This window comes from Rhinoraja longicauda, chromosome 20 (genome assembly GCF_053455715.1).
Source record: "Rhinoraja longicauda isolate Sanriku21f chromosome 20, sRhiLon1.1, whole genome shotgun sequence".
Taxonomy (NCBI): domain Eukaryota; kingdom Metazoa; phylum Chordata; class Chondrichthyes; order Rajiformes; family Arhynchobatidae; genus Rhinoraja; species Rhinoraja longicauda.
In genome coordinates, this window is record NC_135972.1 from 16,228,278 (window position 1) to 16,246,538 (window position 18,261).

The 18,261-nt window shown below is 40.5% G+C and overlaps 1 protein-coding gene across 7 annotated transcripts in view; it reads left to right on the forward strand.

Annotated features, from left to right (window-relative positions):
- LOC144603584 (CCR4-NOT transcription complex subunit 4-like) overlaps positions 1 to 18,261 on the forward strand; it is a 117,163-nt gene that overhangs the window by 74,798 nt on the left and 24,104 nt on the right. For all 7 annotated transcript variants that reach the window (XM_078417004.1, XM_078417009.1, XM_078417007.1 and 4 more), the window contains one exon: positions 1,867 to 2,364. In XM_078417004.1, the coding sequence (XP_078273130.1) occupies positions 1,867 to 2,364 (498 nt within the window). The remainder of the gene's footprint in view (positions 1 to 1,866; positions 2,365 to 18,261) is intronic.

Sequence of the window (18,261 nt, forward strand, 5' to 3'; positions counted from 1 at the left end):
CGGAAGATGCTTGAAGAATGCTTTGTTGTTCTAACTGTTCGCCTCTCTCTTGCTCTGCCTTGACCCCTTCCAGCTCCCCCATTCTCTGATTGCTATTGAAATCAATAATGTCCGTGTGAATCCCCTTCCAAAGTAGTTGGGGAGAAAAAAATTGTGTTTTTATACCTTTTGTGTTCTCTTAAGAGCTCTACAAACGAAATAGCTTTGAAGAAAACCAGCTGCTATCAAATAAATCAGTTGAAACTATTTAGGTTTAGATTCGGGTAACTTCAGTGCATTTTAAACCATGATACATGAAGTGTGATGCATAAACTAACAAAAGAACTGCCAGCTTTCTCTCAAAAAAGGATCCAAAGATTAAATATATTGCCTTGTCAATAGTCTCCCATTCCTCTGAGGCTGAACGGACAATTTCAAATCATTGACAGCTTTTAGCTGAAAGCATAACTAACTGATGATTACTTTTGGTTGTGGAATGGCTATGTTTAGTTTGAAATTGGCTCAGAAGGACTTTCCATTTTCCAAAATATTTCAAACAGCTTTTAATGGAAGTTCCATTGCTCCAGATTAAACTATCCCTTTAGATGGCAGAAACAAGGGGAATCTTGAGCAAAACAAAGTGCTGGAGTAACTCGGTGAGTCAGGCAGCATCTCTGGAGGACATGATCTGAAGATGGGTCCTGACCCAAAACGTCACTTATCCGTTTTTCAGTGTTACTGCCTGACCTGCTGCATTACTCCAACACTGTGTTTTGTTTCTTTTATATTGTATGGTTTACATTGCACCTGATGCCTATGAGTGCCCCGAAAGCTCACAAAACACGTCAGGAGGTGCTGCACCTTAGATAATCTAATTAAAAAATTGGCATGCATTTCTATTTGAATGAATGACGCATCTATTAAAGGTTATCATATTTGCCTTAAAATGTACAGCACTCTGACAAAGCTGATATCAGTGGAGATAATTGCTTATGTGAAACTCCAATCCCATGTCTTGCCAAGAGCTGCCGGCTTTCTGTTGACATATGCTGTGTGACTTTGGTGTTGAACCTTTGTGCAGCTTCCAAAAAAGGTGTTTATAAACTTTTGAAAATGTGGCGATTGTGCTCTGGATTCCTGAGTGGAAATTGGCACACAGCTGCATTCCTTGTGTGATTGGAGTTAGCTATTTGTTCAATGTCAAGTAGCTTTTGAATTTAAAGCCATGTGTGCATTTAAATATTATATATCTAAATTTTTTTTGTTGGATGTAGAATTTGACAGGTTATTTCTGTTAACCCACATGTCTACTATGAAAAAAAGAAGTGCCTCTTTTATAAATTTTGAATTCTATGCTCGGGCTCCATTGTGGCTGGACTCCAGCACAGTTTTCTGTTCAAATCTTCCTCTTCCCCCTCGCCCCTTCTATTTACTCGTACTATCCAGTCTCTGCTCACCATGTACATGAATCTCGCGTTCTCGCCTCCTCTTCCTACTCTTCCTTGTCTCCTACATACCCACAAAAAAGCACTGCCAACATTAATCTGCTCATCAGAAGGAACAAAGGGAAGAAAACAGAAAATAGCCAATAATAATATTTCCAACTAAATCCTTTATAGATGTTTTCCTAATCCTTTCATTAACTGTGTTCCCCCTGTATAGATACAGAACCTCCCTCTCAGTGTAGTGCCATTTAATGAAGGAACTGACATTGTGTACTTTTCAAACTGTGCCCTTTCGTGATTTAGTTCTCATTTGGGCCACCTTTGTTCATTAACTTCCAACTCAACACAGATTAAGAGTCAATGGCAGTTTGAAAGCAATGGACTTTATTTAAATATTTGTTAAAATATTTGCTGATTTCTTATTTTCTTTGATAAATTCCAGAAACAATCCCCGTATCTTCATCAACAGACTGGCAAGCAGCTTTTGGGTTTGGCTCCTCCAAACAGCAAGAGGATGACCTGGGTTTCGACCCGTTCGACATCACCAGGAAAGCCTTAGCAGACCTGATAGAGAAGGAACTCTCAGTCCAGGACCAACCTTCCAATGTGGGCCTCCATTCCCCCACCGCACTACAGACCCCATCGCAGACTGCAAACAAAGGCATTGGTGGCTTCTTGACACCAGGTTCTGCCAATACAGCCAATTCCATTGGCAACTCTTTTCCCAACTCTGTATTACCGCGGAGGTTCCCAGCTTTTCAGCACAGAGCCGTCTACAACTCGTTCAGTTTTCCAGGTCAGGCACGGTACCCATGGATGGCATACCCTCATAATAGCATGATGCACTTGAACCACACAGCAACGCCCACCTCGAACAGTAATTTCTTGGACTTAAATATACCACCGCACAACACAGGACTTGGTGGAATTCCTATATCAGGTAGGTGGTAACTGGTGGATAATTGTAGTTGCTAACTAACGTGAAGATTCTTTGTTATATTAGGGAAGAGTAAAGATCCACCTGCTGGATTCAGGAGTCTTACAACTCTGGGCCTTAAAAATGTTTTGACCCTGATAATGCTGTGATGTTTTGCTACAGTATGTGTTACTTCACTGACCATCTCCCTTAATACACTCAATTCCCTCAGTATTTGTGGCTCAGATTTCAATCAACACCTGACCCACATTGTCAAAATCACAGGTTATCTTTTGTTAAGTTTTGTGGTGAGTTACAATTAACCTACCTATCATAAAAAACAATTGGAGGAAATCCCATTCGTAATCCAGTTCAATAAGGTATTGTCAGTACACCAGTGATGCACAGTTAACAGTGAAATACTTGAAGGGATTGTGTGGAGATGCCCCATTTTCTTTATGCACGTCTTATTGAATTAATGCAAGAATTGCCACAGCTGTGTTGAGATATACAGATGACTTTATTGTGGGATATATATGATTTTAAACTTTTTTCCTGCTATTTCTCAAATACATGAACTCGGCACTGAAAGGGTAAGTTTTCATTTTAAAACCAAAACCAAAATGCAACAGAGAAGTGCTCTCTTTAGCCACATGTGGCTCATTATTGTAACAGTAAGTGTTATTCATCTAACCCAAACAAGCCTAGTCATATGATAAAGTGAAAATATCAAAGGTGCACAAGTATTGATACACACCTCGTGGATTAAATCAATAAAGTAACAATTTTCGAGCAAATCAATAAAATAACCCTTTTTGAATCTGAAGAAGGGTCTCGACCCGAAACGTCATCCATTCCTTCTCTCCCGAGATGCTGCCTGACCCGCTGAGTTACTCCAGCATTTTGTGTCTACCCTTTTGAGCAAAGGTTTTCTAACCTTTGATGATTGGTGAAAATCGGACGAGCAGACTTTTCTCAATTAAGAAACCTGTCATGCAGTTGTGCAAATGTCAAGCCAATAAATTTTGAAGTTTAAAAACTGGGCCGCCAAGGCAGTTTGGGGTTTTGGTCAGATGGTGTTTATTTAATGTGTTTGTACGACAGAGTGCCTTAATAATGATTTAAGTTGACTTAGTATTACATTTTCTCTGCATTATCTATGGATTTTTATATTTCCTTGCCAAGCAGTGAGATCATGTACCCATCAACCATTATGAATTCACCAATGGACCCCGATTGTGTTGTGTTGGCGATTGTTCAGGAGAGAATTTTGAAAATTATTGATCACAAGCTGGTTTGGAAATTTGCAGCGTTTTTTTAGTAAACTTGTGTCCAAGACACAAGGGAATGCTGCCAGTTCAGAGTTGATCTGATTACCACTGGGCTGTAACTGGTTGTTCTGTTTATGTGCAAAATAAGATTCTTGTAGTTAGAGATAGCAAATGCAACATTTCTTTGGGGAAAATAATTCACTGGCAAATGTAGAAAGACTAGTCTTTATAAATACCCAGGACTGACTTCTGCATTGTTCAATGGGATACAGCAGTTTATACCCTTCCTCGTAGCTTCTGAGGAGATTTTGTTGTTCACAAACCCTCTTGTACTTAAGTTGCATTAAAATTTTGCTTGTCTTGTGTTTTCTTCACTTTACATGAAATGGGTAATCCTTGCTAACTCATTATTCTGTGGGGGCAATTAACCACCTTCTAATTGGCCCTATTGTGATCCGATAAAGTAAACATGCAAAATCCCTGAATCCTTTATGCATCTTTTCCAAAGCCTGCTCTTCTGCCATCCAGCAATCACAGATTATATTTTTGTTCGGAAGGGTTCCGAATCGAAACATCACCTGTTCTCTAGAGATGCTGCCTGACCTGCTGAGGTGCTCCAGCACTTTGTCGATCTACAGATAAACACAAACAGAACCTACTGTCAGCAGAATCCACCAGAAAGTAGTGACGGTGGTAACACCTATTTTTCACATGCAACTGAAGGCTAGTGTGGTTGGCTTAATGTTCAACTGTCCAGGCTTGCTTTGAGTTGTCATCTCTAGATTGCATGGTTGCCTTTAGAGAAAGCAGAGGTCACCCATTACCTCCTGTCTGTTCAATACCAGGGAGAAGAGTATTTCCATTTGTATTTAAATCTGTAACAAATTACTGTACTTAAACTCATTCCAATTTTAATGTTCTGTCCCACTAGTTTGAGGTCTGTTTGCAATCCTTGGTCCAGCCTGGGACATCTTCAAAAGAGCCATCAATGCATTGGTGTCAACTGTAAATACAAAGTTTTCAGCTATCATTGGGATATGTTCAGCAGGATCTGTCTATGGAAAATGTCCACTCTTTGTGTGCTCCGTTATTCCCCCCCACACACACTTTTCTCTGCACACTCGTGTCTGGTGAATTTTGAACTGTCATTTATCTAAAGTAATTTGTGACAACTGGCATTTCTTGTGAAGAATATGCCACACTATATTTTTCAGCGCTCAATTTTAAGACTCTGGTCTTTTTATATCTAACAAGGATGATGACAAATTTCAGGTGACATTGATAGACCAGGGAAATGGCCTGACATATGATGGAAGAATATAGTCAGGCGTGATTTTGAAGGAAGAATGAGGCAAGCTGCTAATTCATTATTTTGAAAGAGAAACCGGTCATGCAACTGGAATCTGCGGTTGCTGTGACATTAAAGTGCTGGTTTTAAAAGGCATATGGTTCAAAAGCCAGGAAATTATGATATACCTTTTAAAGCCCTGATTACTTCCGGGCCAGATTATTATGGCCTGAACTGGACACCGCTTATAAAATGTGTGCTGGCCTTGATGATGGAGCTCTGGGAGAGATGTACTGAAATGGGGTCGGATGTCAAACTTTTCAGGGAGATACTAGTTTAGTTTTCCTTTGAATAAAGCAGCCTTGGAGGAGATTTGCAGGTCCAAGGTTTGGGAGGGGGGGTTTGGAGAGAGAGAGAGAGAGAGAGAGAGAGAATATACATGCAAGAAAGGGAATGTGAAGAAAATTCCCAAGTGACCTGCAAGGATGATGATGAGATTAACTGGAATTGTTTAGTACAGAGCTAAAGGGTGGAAACTGGCCCTTCGGCCAGCAGCAAACACTCGTACACTAGTTCTATCCTGGGCACTAGGGACAATTTACAGAAGTCTATTAACCTACAAACCTGCACGTCTTTGGAATGTGGGAAGAAACCAGAAAACACGCCCAGAGAAAACCCGCACGGTCATGGGGAGAACGTGCAAACTCTGTGCAGATAGCACCCTTACTCGGGATCGAACCCGGGTCCCTAGTGCTGTAAGGCAGCAACTGTACTGCTGTGCCACTGTGCCATCCCCTGGCCTGGATTCACTGGAGCTGAGAAGAATGTGAAGTGGTTACATTGAAGCAAACAAATGTCTTAAAGTGTTCAAGGTGCTGGAAGCAGGGCGAGTGGTTCCCCTCGATTCTCTCTGGTTTATTCTCAAATTTACAGATGACCATGTGGGACTGAGCTGAGGCAATTTTATTTTGAGAATAATGAATATCTGGAATTCTCTACATTGGAGGGTCGTAGGAACTCGTCCAATTTCATTCAAAACAGATTGATATTCAAGGAATCAAGGATATGGGAATATTGTAGGAATTCTGAGCTGAGGTAGAAAATCACCCATGAACCAGGTGAATGAAAGAGTAAGCTTGACCTAATTTTCTTATTTCAAGAGAGTAGAAAAGCCATATCCCAGTGTCCTGAGAGTTAATTCCCAATAGGACAACCAATGTAAGTGCCAGCAGAGCCAAGGTAACATGAAGGGAGAAAATTATAATATGGAATGTACTAACTGAAAGAGAAGATATCCTAGTGATTTTCCAAGATAAATCAGATGAATGCTTGAAGGAACTGATGGCTTATTGGAACAGTTTAGATGGGTGAAAGTAACTGGCAATCTTGCGATATGATTCCATGGACCAAAAAGGGATTCTATGGTATGGTCTTGCTGTACCTTGCTGAATTTTGGTAAATAATTTTTAGTTAACTCTTGCGAATACATGTTCAAATAAGATTTTTTTTCACAAAGAATTATTTATCTCTTCGTTGTATGAGATGCTTTATGATAGTGGTCTTGTATAAGAGAAGAATAAACCATGTTTAGTTCAGGGAGGGAGGGGGGTGGGGGCAATCATAGGAATGGAATATCGCAATGGTGGGGATTGGCAATGATGAAACAGCCATAATACTCCCAAGTGAAAATTAAGTCTATCAGTTCAAACATTGCTTTGTTTCAAAGATAAAGGATAACAGTGATTAATGTAACACAAAGCAATTCTCCCTTCATCCTGTTAACAGGCTTTGTATTCCCGGCAACTTTTGTTTAAGATTGTAATTTGAGTTCTTATCAAAAGCCCTTAAAATCTCTCAAAAGCCCTTAAAATGCAAAGGAATAAAGACCGAAGAATGACTTATTGCTCTGAAATATGGCATGTTTTTCCCCTTTCCCTTGTATAGCAACAGTTTGTTTTTGTATACCAAAACATCCAATTGTGTTTGCTTTGAATTGGGTCGGAGAATATTGCATCTTGAATTATAAAAATTACAATATCAAATAAGATGTGCCATATGACGTAATTGAAAGTGCCGTAGAATGATGCAGTTAACAGCACTGAGAAAGCCTAGGTGGCGCTAGAGTTTGCAAAATACAGCATGGAATAATGATATGACTGGTGCAATTTGATGCAATGTACAGCTAGAAGAAAACACAACTGGTGCAGTTTGATTTAGTGTAGAATATGGAGAAAATATGGTAGTTTGGATAAATATACTAGATGGAAACAATGTGTAGTATAGAGAATGGTGAGCTTGCGAAAATGAACGAGTTTAACGCAGTGCAGAGCCAGACACAATTGATGTGTATTTTAATATTGAATACTGAGGTGTTGATCCTTTTAAATCTTTTTTTCTTCCTTTCTAAATTTTTATACCCAACTTTGTTCCTTAATCATTACTTCCAGATCGATTAAATATCCTGTGCTCGTTACTCGAGCCTTGACCTTTGCACTGGCTTTGCTATTTGCTTGTGTACTTGCTAACAAGAAAAGTGATGGTTCATTGGGCCATTTTCATCATACCACCTTAACATCAAGCCAAATATTTCTTGCTTGAGTGTGCTGCAAATGCAATTGCGAAACAGGTACCCAGGCTATTCAACTCCTAAGCTTGAATTTAATGTTTTTAAAAGAGTTCCAAACAGCATTTGGATTTGATAAGTTACCCATTTTTAACATGCCAAATGAACAGTGTATGATAGCTCTGGTAAGCTATCTCTTTCACTAACTGGATATTTAAAGTTCTTTTTCGATCATCTGATGTTAAACGTGAAATAAATGAATAATATTTCATTTTGTTTCTTAAGGGAAAATGTCTCTCACATTCAGGTCTCAAGTTGCATCAACTAAATTGCCCATTTGCCACTCCTTCCCTGAAAGCATGTCATGGGTGCTATCAAATGACACTTTCCTATAACCTGCTTGTAGATGTCTGTTTGGATTTCACCAGAAAAATTTGAATCCACAACTTATCACAGCCTTGTTTCAAACATACACAAAACAGTTAATTCCTGACGTGTGTGACTGCCTTTCACGTCAGTATTAGACAAAGTTAGCATCAAAGATCCTGGGCAAAATTGAAGTTGATAAACTTTATGTGAGGTGTGGCTCAAACACATCATTGGTTGAGCCATACCTCACATAAAGTAGCGGTGTGTGTTGGAGATTATCCCACCCCTAAAGCCACACTTCAGGCAGTAGCACAGTGCAATGTCCGAACCCAACTGTCTTTTTATTTCCAAGTGATCAACCGTCCATGATGTCAGAAGTGGAGGATGTTTGATTGCACACAGTTTAGTTCTATTTGCTTCTCATGAAAATTAAGTAGTTTATGCCTGATTGCAGCAAGACCACAACAACATGGGTTGAGAATTAACAAAAGTACTGAGCAATGATCATTTTCAAGAAGACTGTCCAACTGCCTGTCCTTGGAGAAGGTCCTGTCATTGAATATAAATTCCCTCAATATTTATCTCCTGGGGGTCCCCATTTCACCAGAAATGCAACAGGACTAGTCATATTAATACTTGGGCTACAAAAGCAAATAAGACAGAAGTTACCAAAAAAGACGTTGGAGTATCGTGGACTCTTCTTACAACAGCAACTGAATGAAAAAGTTTGTTTTTCTTTGGTTGTAATAAATGTTTATGTTTTTAATGAACCAACCTTAACTTAGCAAATTATGTGCAATAGCTGTTTTGCTATGAAGTATTGTGATAATATTCATTTTTGCTCTGCATCTTTCTTCTTCGGTAATTGTTCTTCCCGGCGTAATGAAGCCTCAACTAACAATAGCAAAATTCATATTGTTTGCAGAATACCTGGATGTTCCATTTCTTTCAGCACAAATGAAATATGTTATTATACATGTTCATAAGTTCATTTCAGCATTAGCAGTGGACTTCGGGTCAATGGGAAATATTTCCTAGTTTATTTGAAGCGAGGATTCTGCTTTGCCGCATCTGAAAATTAGTTGGGAATACCAAAGAGCTGAAATCCTACTAATTAAATTGTTTCCCAGTGAAATATTTAATAATTCCAAAATCCTGATCTATCCTCCATAACAAAACTGGGTATCAATCCATTCTACATTAGAAAAGAAACATTAAAAGCCAAAATAAGTAATTCATTCCCTCGTGCTTGCTCTGATCAATAAGATTATGTCTAATCTTTTCCCTCCTTTCATTAACTTTTAATTCCCTTGAAGTCTTAATAACCTATTGATCCTGTGTTGAACTTAATTACTGTCCTTTACAGCCCCCTTGGGTAGAGAATTGCAGAGATTCATTGTCTTCTGGGTGAAGCAGTTTCATCTCATCTCAGTCCTGTGTGGCCAAACCCTTTGGGAGTATGAACTCCTGCATCTTAGGTATTTTGCACACCGTCATCACTTTTTCCAACGCTATCAAGCCCCATAGGATTTTTTCATGTTTAAAAAAAAACTATTATAATAAACTCTAGGTATTATAGACCCAGTCAAACACGCCATCCCCAGAATAGATCTGGTGTACAATTCTTACTGTCCCTCAATGGCAAGAACATATTTCTAAGCTGCCTTGGGGCATCCTTTGCATTATGCTTCTCTTTGCCATTTAAAGTTTATTGCAGTTGATCCTTGCAAATGTTATATCTGGGATCATGGCTTTGGCTCTGGGGAGTTGGGAGCAAGCTGCTCAACCTCTCTCTTTTTAATTGTTTCAGCAAAAGTGCTCCTTGAGTCCCTTCCATAGGTTCATCACTACATTTGCTTTGAAGAAGCACATAAAATTTGTGAGCTAAGCTGCTGACACAGATTTCAATCTTCCCACACCTTGTGGCACTGTGATTTGAATTTGTTACCTTGTTTCAGTTCACTTGTAAGAAATGACTGACCTGTACTCACGCAACACTTAAAGAGAAAAGTGTTGCAGGACGGTAAATCAAAACTTTGTAGTTGGGTTGTCAGCTGGGTATTGCAAAAACTTGAAAGTGTCTGTAATCCCTCATGCAAGTTATAGTTGTAGTGTTAGAGTCAAGTTGTAGTGTTAGAGTCTTTTGTGGAGGGATAATTCTCCAAAGATTTAGTTTGCCATCTGTCCTGCTTCCATTTACAGGAGTATAACCAACCTCTACTAGTTTAGCGACTATTCAGCACACTTGTGTTGGCAGGTTTCTTTCAACCACCCTGGGTTTTATACTGTGAAGCATAACGGCATTTGAAATATAATTCTGGGAGTGAGGGAAAGGCAGATGGTAATGGTGGTATTTATTTGTTCATTATCTGGCATTTATGTATATTTATGGCCAATCCTTAGTGTAGCAGTCTTTCTGTGGAGCTATTTCCACTATACTTAAGAGTTCCTGGGTTTCATCCCAGCAGCATGAAAGGCTCAATGATTGTGTTTCCAAGTCGGGATGTTGTGTTATTTGAAGGGGACCTTTAAGGAGATGGTGTTTGCTTGAACCTGTTGCTTGTCCTTGGTGGTAGAGGTCACAAATTTGAGGTATAGTCTGAGTAGCTTGGGGAAATTACTGTAGTGGTGTACACTGTGGTCAAAGTACATAAGATGTAGGGGGCAGGAATATTTGGGGCAATAAATAGAATGCCAGTCAAACTGATTGCTTTGTCCTATATAGAGTCGAGCTGCTTGAATGTGACTGTATTGATACTGGTAAGTAGAGATCATGTGTCTTGCAGATTGTGGAAAGACTTTGGGGTGCCAGGAGGTGAGTCATATGCTACACGATACCCAAGATCTGGCCTATTTGTGTAACCATGGTTTTAATGATTCTGATCAGTTGTGATCTTCAGGATGTTGATGGTGAATACTTATCCATGGTAATGATATCAATAAGATCCAGAGTGTCATTTTTTAGGGGACAATTCCTGTAACATGGTCTGTTAGTCAATATGAAAAATACTAATTATGACACCAAAAGTCAATTTGGCTCATCAAACCATACCAGCCCAAGCAGAGCAATCCAATTTCCCCCGTAGCCATGCAGCTTTTTCACATCTGCCAACTTGTGATATTTTTTTTTGGCCATCAGCCTACACAAGGGATGGTTTGCAGTGGCCAATCGAGCTACCACTGTTTTGGGGATGTGGGAGGAAACTGGTGCAAAGTAGGGGAAACCTACATGGTAGCATGTGGAAACTCCTCACAGACAGCACCTGAAGTCAGGGTCAAACTTGGGTCGAAGATAGGCACAAAATGCTGGAGTAACTCAGCAGGACAGGCAGCATCTCTGGAGAGAGGAATGGGCGATGTTTCAGGTCAAGACCCTTCTTCAGACTGATGTCAGGGAAAACCTGGGTCCCTGGAACTGAGGCAACAGTACAAACTGCACTGCCATCATATCACTTTGTTATCAGCTGCACTTGGTTTATCTCTCATCTACATCTTGATTGGTAAAATTTGTACATAACTTGTTCGTGGAACCCTATTTTAAAATATTTGCTCTGAAGACAAGATACTGGGGTAGGTTTGCTGGTGAGGTACTTGTATATATAAATATTGCTCAATGATATGATTGTTTGCCTTCTCCATCTCTTTCTACTGTTGAATGTTTCCCATATTACGATGAAATGAACTAAAGTGAAGCTCTCGTTTAAAAAAAAACCATTTGAGCAACGTTACCAGGCTAAGTTTAAAGCCTGCCTAAGTACAGTTCTACAAAACTAGATTGTCATAGCCTTTTAATCGTGTCATTTTAATACTGCTACTGGGACCTGTCATCCTGCATTTAAAGTGGGCGATGGAAAATGAAGCCGCTATTATCTTGCACAGATGTTTACAATTACCAGTTATAAACATTAAAATTCATCTGTCATATTTATCTTACTTGAATAATTTGTCCCAAGACTCTGTAAAGGTCATCGATCCTTCTGGTCATTAACATTGCCAGAATTACCCATAAATGTACCCATGAATGACATACTGTTCATTTCATTGGAAATATTAACTCATTGGTTTGCAATGCTTAAAACTCCACTGGCTACTTTTATCCAGACAGCACTTCATCATCGTTACCTGCTTGTCTCCTGTTAACAATTATTTTCTGTCTGCTGACACCCCAAAGAATATTGTCAGATGGCTTTTCTGAAAATTGAAGTAAACTGTCAGTCTGAATAATGCAGATTGGGCAGTGTCAGTAAAGGGAGAAGTGACAAATGCTTTTCATCAATAACCTTTGACCAGATTTAGAAGATGTTGGAGATGAACAAATACAAGCTCGTGCAAAAAAAGTGAGCAGAATAAGAACAAAATGGCAGTTAAATAGAATAGACGGCAGGAGTGATGAAATGAAAAGGTGTAATAATAAAGGTGAAAAGGTGTAATAATGAAGCAGGCATGGAAGCAAGGTGTAAATGATTACCCCACGATATCAGGGTGGCAGAGAAACATGGAGAAACTGACAAAGGAGCTTAAGAAAATAACTGCAGATGCTGGTACAAATCGATTTATTCACAAAATGCTGGAGTAACTCAGCAGGTCAGGCAGCATCTCGGGAGAGAAGGAATGGGTGACGTTTCGGGTCGAGACCCTTCTTCAGACGACCCTTCTTCAGTCTGAAGAAGGGTCTCGACCCGAAACGTCACCCATTCCTTCTCTCCCGAGATGCTGCCTGACCTGCTGAGTTACTCCAGCATTTTGTGAATAAACTGACAAAGGAGCTTTCTGTGGTCTAACATTGTTGCCACAGAGGTGCAGAGAATGTAACCCTGAATATTCCTTGGAGATAAAATACTCCAGATCAAATAATTTGGAGGTAATGTAGACACTGTAGACACTGTAGACACAGGGAACTGCAGATGCAAAAATGTACTGAAATAACTCAGTGGGCCAGGCAGCATTCTGAAGGACATGAATAGGCAGCATTCTGAAGGACATGAATAGGCAGCATTCTGAAGGACATGAATAGGCAGCATTTGGGGTCGGGACCATTTTTCCGACTGATTGTAGCAGGAGGAAGAGAGATGCGGTCCCCTTTTTTCCCCCTCTCCTTGGATGTGTACCCATTTCCCCCACATCTGTCCTCTTTTTCCTGCCCCCTTCAACTTAAATCTTTTCCTCTAGTTTTGCATTTCATGCCCTCTCTCCATATCTCATTTCACAGCATTTTGTCTTTTCATCTCTGGCCTTGGTCCAATCATCTGCCATTCAACACCTCCGCCCACCCCCCAGCCTACTTAACTTGACCAAATAAAGAGCATGCATTACCTGCGGTATGGGTGTTCCCATAAGGAGTTGCCACTGTTACCAGAGCAGTAACATCCTCTGGATGGGCTATGTTGCCTCAAATTATAGGAACCTTGTTCAATACTGACCTGGATTCCCATCCACGTCTTAAAGGCATGCTGCTGGGTTAATTGACAACTGCAAGTTACCTATCAGTTGAGGTAATTGGCAAAAGAACCAAAGGGGAGTTGAGTGAATAAACTGCAGAGCTATCGGCAAATGGAGCTGGTGGGATTGCTCCACTGGGAGATGTTTTTGTGTTATATATTCTTCCAAGGGAGGTGGGTTGTGCAGGCCGAGCCACCATTTAATTGTCCTTGACCTAATTGTTCTTGGTATAGTGATGGTGAATTGCCATCCTTGAACCACTGCAGTCCTGAAGGTGCGGATATACCACAATCATGGAGAAAGGTCAAGGATTGACGCAGCGGAAGTGAAGGAATAGCAATGTATTTCAAAGTCAGATTGGTGTGTGGCTTGGAGGACAATTTCCAGGTGGTGGTGGTCCCAAGGTTTTGCTGATCATGTCCTTTCAGATGGAAGAGGTCATGGGTTGCGAAGGTGCTGTCTAAGGAGTTTGGTAAATTGCTGCAGATCGTCCAAACTGCCACCACTCTGCATCAGTTGCGGAGCGAGTGAATGATTGTGAATGGGGTGCCTATCATGCGAGCTGGGATGTTCTGTATTGTGTTGAGATGCTTTAGTATTGATGAAGCCACATTCATCAAGGCAAATAAAGAGTAGTCCATAACACCCCTGATTTGAGTCTTGTATAAGCTGGGCAGACTTTGGGGAATGAGGAGCAAGTTGCATGCTGCAAGATTTTTTTTTGACATGCTCTTGCAGCCACATGATCTACATGGCTTCTCCAGTTCAGTTTCTGGTCAATGATAACCCCCCCAGATATTGGTAGTGGGGGATTCAGTGATGATGATGTCAGGGAATTTGTTGGATTTTCGTTTGTTGGATATTGTCATTGCCTGGCACTTGTGGGTACAAATGCAAGTTGCCACCGATCAACTTGAACCTGGATATTGACCAGGTCTTGCTGCCATTAGTTGGGGAATCACAAATGATGCTGAACATTTGTAATCATCATTGAACATCTCTACTTCTGACCTTACAATTGAAGGAAGGTCTTTGAAGCAGATGACGATGATTAGGCCTGGGACATTACCTTGAGGGATTCCTGTGCAATGTAATTTGGCTGAAATGTTGACTGCCTAGCACCACGAACATTTTCTTTTGCGCTAGGAATGATTCGCAATGGATTGAACGGACTCCTTGCACCATAGAAAATCAGTGAAAATATGTCAATGCACTCTAATCTGCTGCCTGTGTTTAGACAAATTAAATTAATTCCTGCTGACACCAATTATATTTGGTCAGGCATGTCTTGTGTTTTGACAACAGTTGTACTCTCCAATCCAACTGGATCTTGTGAATATTTCTGCTGTATCTTGTATGTGATAACCACACCAAGGCTAGAAGCAAACTGGCATCAGACAAGGTGAATTGCCACAAAGAGTTGGATCACAGAGTATCTAACCTTTCCAAAGTTTACTGCAAAAAGTAGGTGAGGTTTTAATGGATTGCATTGAATGGTGTTACCTTGATACTGGTGAGGTGTTGAATGGCTTTTTAGCGTTGATGTTGAACTGCATAGTATTTCAAGTATTGTTTTAAATGCTGAGAAGTTTGTATCTGATCTGAACGACTTATAATGCTTCAACTGGCTAAATGTTTGCTCATTTATGGCTTTGGCTTTCACTTGGTGGTAATGATAATGGGTTTGTTTTGTAAGTAAATATGGGATGGGAGCTTTTCTATTTGAATGCATTACAAGTAGAATCTTCCCTATCTCTATTTTCATGCTCCCATTCAGTGTGGTTGGACCACACTGAATCCTGTAATGAGAGATGTCTTGTATGTTCATGCAGTTGTCACTATTTGAATTAGCTATTAATTCCGTGCTATCAGGTAAGTGACATAATTAGTCTCTTGGGATACATGTCTAAATTTCTATTGTGCGTTGGAAGAGTGGAAAACACCTGCTTTGCTTACAGAACATCAAGATACTTTGATGCACAAGTATTCCATCAAATTCCATGAAAGACTTATTTTGCAAGTTAAGTCTCCGGTTCTGCATTGAAATGTTCATTGCAAAGAGTTGAACGTATCACTAATATGTAAGACTACAGTATATAATTTGGCCCTCTGTTTAACTGAAGGTAGCTGAGCCTTTGTACTGAACCCTGTTAGTCTTCTCTGTACAAATCTTATCTCCCTTAAGTAGTTATGTTTTTATTACTTGAAAGTTCAAGAATTAGAACATGAGCCCATTGTTTAATCCGTTGTATCGAGCCAGTGGAATTGGTTTCATTCTGGCTTTAGACCTGGTTAGTGATTTGTTTCGTGTTTGAAGTGTTTTTCAAAGATTTGCTGAGCTATACTCAATAATGCAGCTCTAACCTTTTGGTCATGAACAAATATGAAAAGCAGCAACATAGCTAATCTGTATTTGAATATGCCCTGAATAAGCAAGTGCTCCAAAACAAATGTTTTTAACAAACTGCTGGTTTTACTTTCTATCAAAATGGACAGTTTCTCAAAATATCCATGACAGAAGTGCCTTTGTGGCCAGATAGTATAGGTTGGAGGCAATTTGCTTGTAACTGAGGATTTAACTGACTGCTGCAATACTTTTCACTGATTTATGTTTCATGGGTTGTCCTTTGCTGGCTTTGGAATGCATACTCTGCTGCAAGATTGTTCATTGGCACAGACTTCCTTCAGCCCCTTGCCTTTAGACTGGGCCTTTAAATATAAAGCTCACCAGGAAAGTACTTAAGCAGGCAATAAGAAGGTCCGACAGGGACCATGGAATGTCACTGGCAGGTGGGATTAAAGAAAATCCCAAGACTTTTTCTACGCACATTAAACAGTGAATGGCAGGGCTCTGAGGAGTATTGTAGAGCATGGGATATGGGAGTGCAAGTACATAGTTCCTTGAAAGTGGCGACACAAGTAGATAAGGTGGTTAAAAAGGCTTTCAACACATTGGCCTTCATCAGTCAGAGTATAGAAGTTGGGAGGTCATGTTACAGTTATGCAAGACATTGGTGAGGCCACATGCAGCGTATTATTCAGTTTTGGTCGCCCTGTTATAGGAAAGATGATGTTAAGGTGGAATGTGTGCAGACAAGATTTACAAGGATGTTGCCAGGACTCGAGGGCCTGAGCCATAGAGAGGTTGAGCAAGCCCTTCACAAGCCAACCTCCCTTCTATTGACTCAATTTTATACCTCGCGTTGCCTTGGCAAGGCCAGCAGCATAATCAAGGGCGGGTCGCACCCTGGCCATTCCCGATTCTCCCGTCTCCCATCAGGCAAAAGGTGTAGAAGTGTGAAAACGCACATCTCCAGATTCAGAGGCAGTTTCTTCCCAGTTGTTATCAGGCCACTGTATCATCCACGGGTACATGGATAGGATAGGTTTAGAGGGATATGGGCCAAACCCAGGGACGTGTAGACAACCCAGGGCTTGTTGGTCGGCATGGGCAAGTTGGACCGAAAGGCCTGTTTCCACACTGCATGATTCCATGACATTAAAAAGAGGGTAAGGAGAGAGAAGGTTGGACCACTCAAGGATAAAAGAGGAAATGTATGCTTGTCGGCGAGGTACCAAATAAGTACTTTATATCTGCATGCTAGAAGTACAAGGAGGATGGTGAGATCAGCTTGGGGTATATCCCAATATGCTAGGATAGTGTGAAATCATGGACAGTGTGCTTGGGTCTCTTGTGGTTGGGTCTATTCTGTTTTGTAGTTTTAGCACAATCCGCAGGCATTGCCACTTTCATTTCACTGCACATCTTGTATGTATGTGTATGTGACAAATAAAGTAGACTTGACTTGACTTAACTTGACTTGAAAAGCATTAAGGTGAATAAAGCCAGGGAGCCTGATGGGATCCATCCCAGCTTATTAAAAGAGGAGATTGCAGGGGCCTTGAAGATAACCGCGGACAATATCCTCTCCAACCACGGACAAGGTCCTGGAGGACGAGAGTAGCCAATGTTGTTTCTTTGTTTAAGTGTAATCGTGATAATCCATGACAGTGAGCCTTGCGTCAGTGATATAGAAGCTAGAAGAGAAGATTCCTCTGGATGGCATTTAAATTCTTCAGGATCTGATTTATTTATATTTGGAAGAAAATTGACTAATGACGGTCATCTTGGCTTTGCCTGCCATCTTACCAATTTGGTTGAGTTTTTCTTTGAAGAAATGAAAGTGAAGCCTCATCAATGACCTTCCTTCAAACATGGTCCAATTGGAATTTTAATTGATTCCAGTGCTTCGGACTACTTGTAACTCCTAACCAAATGAATCAGCCCTTATCTGCAAGCAGCAAGTCCTTGACATCATACAGTTATGAGCTGATAAGAAGCAAGTAACAGTGATGCCATAAAAATGCCACACAGTGACCATTGCCAAGAAGACATTCTAAATATTCATCCCTATATTCAGAGGACGTATATTCATCCCTACATTTCATTCGCAATGTCCGTCCCCATCTTGACCAAGAAATCAACTGGACCTGCCTCAAGAATGGCTGCAAGAATTGGTCAGAGGCATCTGTTGGAGAGAGACTCACCGCTTGAAGCCCCAGAACCTTTCCACCATCTATAAAGCATGTCGGGGTGATGAAATTGTCTCTGCTTGTCTAGATGAGTGCAGCTTGAATAAAGCAGCTCACTTGATTTGGACTCCATTCACCCCCACAACATTTATTCTCTCCACCTCCAGCACAAGATGACTGGTGTTTATCATTGACAACATGCTATTGCTCTCACTGACCACTTCAATAGAACCTGCTGGTTACCCTGCACCCAAATGTGTTCTGTTCTTCAGTGTCACTGGATTGAAATCCTGAAGCTTCTACCCAAACTAATGTGGCAATATCTTCCTCGGAAGGACTGCAGAGTTTTAAGGAGGTGGCGACCAAGAGCACATTTTCAAACACTTCTGTGACCACCAGATCCTGGAAAAATGCTAATTGAAAGACCTGACTTTGGGGGATAATGTTCTGGGGGTGGT